The sequence below is a fragment of the Mytilus trossulus genome, chromosome 3 (genome assembly GCF_036588685.1).
Source record: "Mytilus trossulus isolate FHL-02 chromosome 3, PNRI_Mtr1.1.1.hap1, whole genome shotgun sequence".
NCBI lineage: Eukaryota > Metazoa > Mollusca > Bivalvia > Mytilida > Mytilidae > Mytilus > Mytilus trossulus.
This window is the reverse complement of record NC_086375.1, coordinates 60,933,108-60,941,974: the sequence shown is the minus strand read 5'-3', so window position 1 is coordinate 60,941,974 and position 8,867 is coordinate 60,933,108. Positions and strand designations below refer to the sequence as shown.

The 8,867-nt window shown below is 33.0% G+C and overlaps 1 protein-coding gene across 1 annotated transcript; it reads left to right on the top strand.

Moving 5' to 3' along the window:
- Positions 1 to 4,514: 4,514 nt before the first annotated feature.
- On the top strand, positions 4,515 to 6,959 carry LOC134712018 (claudin-18-like). Its single transcript, XM_063573109.1, has 3 exons — positions 4,515 to 4,966; positions 5,390 to 5,539; positions 6,365 to 6,959. The coding sequence occupies exons 1-3, from the start codon at positions 4,750 to 4,752 to the stop codon at positions 6,562 to 6,564; spliced, it is 567 nt and encodes a 188-aa protein (XP_063429179.1). The 5' UTR covers positions 4,515 to 4,749; the 3' UTR covers positions 6,565 to 6,959.
- The last annotated feature ends 1,908 nt before the right edge of the window (positions 6,960 to 8,867 follow it).

Genomic DNA, 8,867 nt, shown 5'->3' with positions numbered 1-8,867 from the left:
ACAATGATCCTCACTCTATGTGAAAATTATTGTTTGATTCTCCTGATATTGTTCTTGCCACCTACTTTAGAGTCATCAAATCACTTTTCTAAGCACTTGATGGAATTGTCAATTATTGATGGAATGACTTTTCCTTACACATTCAGTTCAACTTGGTGTGTGCTCTTCCTTTTCCTTATTGAAGCTTACTTTGACTTGAAAGCCATTCTTGTACATGTCATGTTACTGCCTCTTCCAATGCATTTAATCAGTTGACAAAATCAAAAGCTGAAACACATCAAACGAATAGATAACAACTGTCATATTCTTGACTTGGTACAGGCATTTTCTGATGTACAAAATGGTGGTCTAAACCTGGTTTTATAGCTAGCTTAATCTCTAATTTGTTTAACAGTTGCATATAATTCCACAAACAAACACACATTGCTGTCTATTTCCCTCTTTCTCTCCATGCTTTTCTGCTCTTTATTGATTGTTTCTTTGCTCCCTCAAAATAGATTTGAGCTAATTCAAACCTTCTCTGTCCTCCTCATTTACTCTGCTGATTTGTAACATTATTTATTTCCGTACTCAATAAAATTGAGAATGGAAATGGGGGATGTGTCAAAGAGACAACAACCCGGCCAAATAAAAAAACAACAGCAGAAGGTCACCAACAGGTCTGCAATGTAGCGAGAAATTCCCGCCCGGAGGCGTTCTTCAGCGGGCCCCTAAACAAATATATACTAGTTCAGTGATAATGAACGCCATACTAATTTCCAAATTGTACACAAGAAACTAAAATTAAAATAATACAAGACTAACAAAGGCCAGAGGCTCCTGACTCGGGACAGGCGCAACAATGCGGCGGAGTTAAACATGTCTGTATTTCTTAATTGCTGAAGTCGGTTATGTTGTTTTGTGTCACCCGGAGTGCCGTGATACTCACTCAAATCTTTCTCATCAAACTGTATATACGATTATTGACAATGTTGATATCTTCATGTGTACATCTCTAGTCAGTGTTTCATATAAGATATTTGTAGATCTTAATCAAAGATATCCCATCACCTATCATTTGTTGGTGACCTTTGTTTCTTACGGTTCTTGCCGTCTGTTGACGATAATCACTGTTATCTGCTGGTTTTGAATTATTTGCCCCTCCTCAATGTTGATCTGAGTAGCTTTATCAGTTGAGAGGTATCCAGCACGGATGTGTGCATCCTGGCTGTGGTCCTTTGTTGTTTAGTCAGTGGTAACTGTGAGATCACTTTGTTTCTTCCCAGGTCCACTTAGTTCTTGCCTTGTCTTCAACCCTTCAACCAAGTTCCTGCAAACCTTCCTACAGTGACACCTGGTTTATGTCGTTGTTCAAATCATATCCGTTGGATAAGCCGAGTTGTTGCTCTTACACCGAGAACTAATGATTGATATTTTAGTAATAAAAATAACTTCATTCTCTCGTAGATATCTTGCGTTCTAGAAGGTTATAAACTATGTTCTTACTGATACGAAATACTATGTTGTGACAAGCCACGAATGTTATTGGAGAATGTGAAGATTTCTTTAGCTGGACATGGTTTGAAACAAAATGTGTGCAGAAGAAATGCTAGACTGATGCATGTGATGATTACACTCTTTGTTGTTACGGTGTATTAAAATATTTGATAAAGAAATGTTTTGTTTTGTGCATCTGACAGAGTTGTAAAAACTACTTATTTCAGGAACCTAACACTGAACATTTTGTGCACATTTATTTTTGTGTGTAGATTTTATCTTGTAATCCGATATTACTATCCAAAATAACCTAAGGCTTGGCATTTTTGCATCTTTGTCGACCACAAAATACCGAGTAGGGTGATATGTAACCCTGTTTTGTTTTATTTTGTAAACTAACATTTTAAAATCCTACAAGTTTGTCGGTTTGAATAGAAGTGTATAAATCAGGGTATATTCATATAATCCACTAACAAGTCGTCCTGCAATGCATGTGTTTCTATATCTTTTTGTTTCTTCAGAGTTATTCCCCTTAGCACTTAAAGCAGTATCATGCCTATTCTATCACAAATTTTACATGGTTTGTCTGCTGTATAGATGCTGTCCTTCACTAGGTAGAAAAAAGAGGATGTGGTATGATTCAAACGAGAAAACTAACATCTTAAGTTATGTACAAAATAATGAACGTAAAACAAATATGTAACACAGCAACAAACGCCAACCGCTGATTCACCGGCTCCTGACTTGGGACAGTCACATACATAATGTGGCGTAAACTTAAGGTTCATCAAAACAAATAGACAAACAATGGTTGTGTTTAGACCGAAGTACAGACTAATCTATGCAAAAGACAGACAATATGCATCTACACAACTATAGGCGATTGAAAGGGTGTTACTGAGGAGACAGTATCAAATGTAATTCAGGTGTTTGTTTATTATAACACCTTCTACAGGACCGGAAAAAAAATGCCCGTCAAAATCCAAAATATATTAATATCTTTCTGAAACACAAAATACATTTAACTTTTACATATCTAGCGGATGCTGGGCATAAAACTTTTCCAACTCCACAGATTAGTCTGTACACATAGTAGTTGGAGGTGTAAATACAGCCAGTATTGTCCATTTGTTATGATGGACCTAATATCAGCCACACTTACATTGTGTATTACAATATCTTAGGCTCGTTTCTATTGAATGTAATTTTATTGGTATAGCTAAGGGATGTACTTACGTGAAATGAAAAAAAAGATTTAAAATTAATACTATAAGGCAGAAGAGATATCTAATTTAAAAAAAAAAGACCGGAAAAATATACAAATAAGAAGATGGGTGTATCTTCATTGGTATTACATGTATTTGGTTCTCAAATAGAAAGAAAAGAACTCTAGAATCTGCTTAAGTTTTGGTATATGATCTTTAATGAGCTATTGAAGAAAAATGGCTGTTATATGGTAAAATGTATCGTAGTAAAAAATCAAGGAGTCCAAACATCTGACAAACATTCCACTTGTACGTCGTTAATATTGACGTAATGTCGTGTCAAAAGATAAATGCCTTTTGGGTCCCCTAATCGGAATAGCATGATCTTGTTTACCGATTCTTAACTTTTGATTTCTTAACAATTGCCAGTCACAGTATGGAGTTTTATTTTGAAAGTGTGCCTGTCGGAGTACAATCTTTAACTCGTGGCAGAAGACTTTGTCATAGCAGTATGGTGATTTTGCTCACACGTTATCAACACTAATAATTGCAAGAGAGATTCCCCTTTCCAACTTTAGAGTGTAAATAAGTACGTATAGCCTCATTTGGGTTGTAAACTAATGCAATTGAGGAGTGCTGAACTGGTCGCAGATAATACAAAAATACCCGACAAACTGTTTCTTGGTTCGCCATGGGTTATTGTGACATATTAGTAGGATTATGTAATACAAAATCTTAATTTGAAAAAAAAATTATCTATCAATATGAGGTCCAACATGATATTTAGACATATTTGGGCAATAAGTGCCTGCTATATCCGAGGCTATATCATTTCATAATCCTTTGACATATAACATTGTAACTATGTGCTTGATAATGCCAACTTTCGATCCATCAACATTTGTCATGCATAGTGAACCTCACTAAAGTCACTTTCAAAGTGAAATTTCTTTTTATTCCTCAAGTTTTAACGTCTATAGAAGGTTAATAGAATTAACCATGGGCAACGTGGTGGAATAATTCATGTTTTGAATTTTTTGTTGTTAATGATATTTATAAGAAGTATGACGAGAATATTTTAATATCACTCAATCGACGTTTTTATTCATGGTCTGAATCTTACCTTGAATGCACTTGTTATTGAAAAATATTAATTCATCAAACATTTTAAATTTAACGTGATGAAATGTGTCATTCAAAATCAAATACTTTTGAAAGAAAATACACTATCTGCATTACCAAACATTGCATGGTTCAGAAAAACAATTATATAGATAAAGAAGCTCCCTAGCATATCTCCATACATTCATAATCAGTCATTCAGCACTATGCATATTTATAATCTTTTGAATTATTTCCACAGGACGTTGCTAACCAGAATTAAGCAGTTTGTATCCGAGAGACAAATCAATACAGCTACACTTTCAACAGAATTTTAATAGTGGTTAAGGATGTCCTTATCCTTTTTGGGAATACATGTAACTAACCTTTAACAAACTATAACACACTTTGGTTAGAAAGAAATGCACTCCTAATTTTAGTTACTTCTTTGCCTTTTTAATATCGTTAAAGAGACTAACAATTGAAGCACAAAGTTGTATTTATATCATGTAAATAAGCATTCCTTAGTAATTTTTGTATTAATTTGCTGTTAATTTAAGTGCAAATGTACGTAGTCATAAATGTTTAATCAATGTTTTATCAAAAGTTTTAAACCTTTATCAATTTAAGAAGGCGTTTACTATTGAATTAAAAATATGAATATCATCTTATAGTAAATAAAATTTAAAAATCTATAATCTTGAATTTTTCTCTATTACCGACCCAATTCATGCAAATCAGATAACGTTGTAACATCCACTACGCAGACGCAGTTATGGTTTGTTGTCAAGCAAGGATGGATTCCACCCGTCTTTATATGAATTGGTTAACAACGTATATTGATAATAAAGTTTTTTGCTGTGGAAGTATTTGTTTTGACGACAAACATTTATAAAACTAGAATGATGCCATCAACAGTGTCAATCTATAACCTACAGTTCGGGAGCAACTCGGTCATTTATAAAAAATGGGAGTGGTAGATGATTTTAAGGGAGCATCTATTTTGTGCAAAGTAGCTTTTATTTTATTGTTAATAGCTACATTATTTACATGCATTTCCTATACGACAACTGATTGGGTTTATGATGATATAGGAGCTACCCTAAATCATTATGGTTTATGGAGAATTTGTGGAGAAACAGATATTCCGACTGCATGTCAAGCTATAGACGGCTGGGCGAATGGTGAGTTAGAGCGTCTAGTTTTTTTTCAGAATTGGAAGCATCGTGTTAATAAGAACAATATTTTTGATAATTGCTTTCTATTGAAACGCAGTAATATTTAAAATTAACAAACGTGTTGTTCAATTGATTAGCTGTATTAAAGGTAGATTTAGAATCAAAGAATGAATATCTTCGTTTCATAAATTTCTTTAATCACTCTTAAAAATGATTTTATTCTATATTCAAAAACTAAAGTTTGGCTTATTTAACCATATTTACGCATTAGAATTACTTACATTTTTTGGAACAGAGCACCAAATGAAAAAAATCAGTTATATTTTTTCCCATTAAATAACCATAGCTGATCAAAATGTAACCTTTAAGTCTGCATCTAGAAGAAAAACAGGATTAATATTCATACCGATTATGTTTTATCTGTTTCAGAATGGTATGGTGTTGTTCAGGCATTTGTGACCTTTGGATTTTTCGGCATTTTAGTTTCCTTTTTCCTAGTTGTACTGTACATATTTGTTAGCAAATGTCAAAAGAATGGAGAAGTTGCCATTGCAGTTGCTATTATCTGCATCGCTACAGGTAAATTGTATTTATCTTTCAATATAATTAATGTTAATTATGTTATGCTGTTGAGACTATATTCATTTTTGTTTAACATGGTGAGCGAAGATATTAAATGGCTGTTACTTGCTTAATCACAAGCTGCCGACGGCATCAAAACCAATGCTCAACGCTCAAAACCATAAAGCCTGCCACAGCTATAAACAGTTTTTGAAAGCACAAAAAAAAAGAAGAAGTAAAAGACCCCGGCATGACAAAATGAAGCAACTTTATACTAGAAAATCGATAATATGACTTTCATTGAGTTTAATAATTAAAAATATTTTGGCTTCCCATTGAAGATGGACAACCTGTCACAATTACTTCCCGTCTTGGGTTCTAAGTCGAGTGAAAACAATTCCCCACGAGTTAATATTTTCTATCAACTTAGATGTATTGAGAGTTCAATTTAATCGAATAAACTTTGATTAGAATTTAAGAAAATTGGGTAAAAATCAGTAGAAGGGCACTAATTGTCGATCAAATACTGACCATCAGTTGTAGGAAAGTTCAAGGTTATCATCAGGGTAATATGCAATTGTCAGCCTCGTTGGGAAAATTCGTGTATATATGTTAACATTTTTTTCACGTCGCGTGAAAGTTTTATCTGGACAATTCAGAAATATTATTTTGCAGGAAAGTTTGATATTGTCTTTTGTCATTCAATAAACATCGAAAGTCAAAACGTTGAGTACTTGTTATCAATACTATCAAAAATAAAACGGGTTTATCTATAAATGTTATGAACTTTAAATGAATCTTCAGATAAACAATTTCTTAATAAACCATTACTTTTCATTTCAGGGGTATTTTATTTGATCGGCGTTATAGTGTTTGCTGCCGAAGTGAACGATTGGCCGGAAAATAACACTACGGACTATAAGTTTGGTTATTCATTTGCTCTATCGATCATCGCCCTTGTGCTAGAAATTATTGGTGGTATTTTGATGATTGTAGAAGGTAAAGGCGGCGGCGGAGGAGGAGGAACTAAACCATCTGCATAAATTTTGACGCTTGCTTCTAATAACAATTGACAGAGGGAATCAACATATTAAAATTAAATATAACGTAAAGATTGTCATTTTAGAGGTTACAAAAGTATTGACCTATTAAGTTTTGATAATAGTGTTTACGATATGCATATTTCCCTTGATATCGAGTTTTACTGGTCTTAAAGTCGTCATGTTAAAAATATCTACAGATTGAACTATACATTTGAATGATAGCTATAACTCTTGACTATCATAAAAAGCGTTGTGTAGAATAAGTTTGTTACAATTTTTATATTTATGATGAGTACGTGATATATATGCAATGACTGTTTAACCGAAATTGTGTATGCTTGTTACCAAATTTGTTTTATTTATATGTGAATAAAGATTATTTATTATTAAATGAATGTATTTATACATAACAGGTATTCCATCTTTTTCGCTGGTTGTTTAAACGAGTTTTTTTCTCTTTTAAATTGTTTCACATTACCCAGTATGTCAAACAGGATCCTTTTGTAGCCTTATAAATTAAAGCTATATGTTATGAGTTTGGTTCATTGCTGATGGCCGTGTGGTTATCTGTATATAATATTCAAATCCAGTTGTTCAGATAGTTTGCTCATTGGTAATTATACCACATCACTGTATTTTTATAATGGTTTTTACTGATGAGGCTTTATTTGATGCAAAATTTAAAGGCCATAATCTAAAAGATATAGCAAAAAAAAAACTTTTTTCTTCAATCATTAATGAAACGGAAAAATGATATAATATTTCGCTAATTAAAAAAATTCATAACAGTAGTTGTCGTTTGTTAATGTAATTTCTCGTTTCTCGTTTTTTTTATATAAATTTGACCGTTGGTTTTCCCGTTTGAATTGTTTTACACTCGTTTTTTGGGGGCCCTTTATAGCTTGTTGTTCGGTGTGAGCCAATACTCCGTGTTAAAGGCCGTACGTTGACCTATAATGGTTTACGTTTATAAATTGTTATTTGGATGGAGAGTTGTCTCATTGGCACTCACACCACATCTTCCTTTATCTAAAATACATCGCTGGTGAATTATTCACTTTCAAATAAATAATTAGACCTCATTGAATCCGTATTCATGTGAACTGCAATGTAAATCATTAGCTAGATATTGGGTATGCATGTATAAGTTGTGTTCATTCATTAAAAAAAATAAAATTCAACATTGAAAGTGAAAAAAAGGTGAACTATTTCGTTGACTGATTTGATACACAACACATCATTCTTATACAGATTAACAAGATGGTTAACTTATTATTTTTAAACCAATACCACGAATTCAAACAGACATATAAAAGTCCAGTTGCACGAGGTCGCTATTTCTTAATAGCTATGTTTATGATTATATTGGATAGTGACCGTCAACAATCTTCGAAGATAAACTCGAACATTAATTAGAAGATATCTAGACTAAAATACACACGAAAAGCTGATAAATTTTATCGAGCCCATGCATTGTTAATTGTTTATTTCCATTTTTTTGTAATTTGGATATACATTTATGTATGTTATAAAACAAATATAAGAATTTGAGTCAAATCGGTAAATATGAATTCGACAGCTAGCGCGTATACAATTCATGGTAAGCTGACCAGTAGAAAGTAAGTTTAATTTTGCGAGCGCATACAGCGTTGACAATTAACTCATCATAGATACCAGGACTAACTTTAGTATATACGCCAGACGCGCGTTTCGTCTACAAAAGACTCATCAGTGAAGCTCGAATCCAAAAAAGTTAAAAAGGCCAAATAAAGTACGAAGATGAAGAGCTTACAAACGTGTAAAAGAATTTTACGTCTTTAATTTTCATATTTCATACATTGCACCAGATTTTGCCTTGATTCAAATCTGTACAATCGACTATTGATTCCAGAATATGTTTACAGCCCATATAATTCGGTTTGAATTTGGTGCGTCCTGAGCGCGTTTGGATTTACCTTCTTCAGGCCCAAAGCTTTTGAATGAAATGACCCGTTTGGGACTTTTAGTAAAGAAAATAACAGTGTTTAAATTTGGTGTGTATGGTGCGCTTTCAGTTGCTTTTGCCCGAATCCAAAACTTTGAAAGCCAAGGATGAACAAATAATTTTAACACGTTGGGCTATTATATCTTAAGTGACATAAAAAGAGAAGCTGAATCCATCGAATGTCAACTTTTGGCTGAGGGCACTAGAAAATGAGGTTCTAAATGCTTTCTAAATTGATCAATGGATAAATTCATGTGTGAACGTTACTTTTTTTTTAATCTCAGAATGTTATGGGTAATCATTTCAATGACTCTTAGCC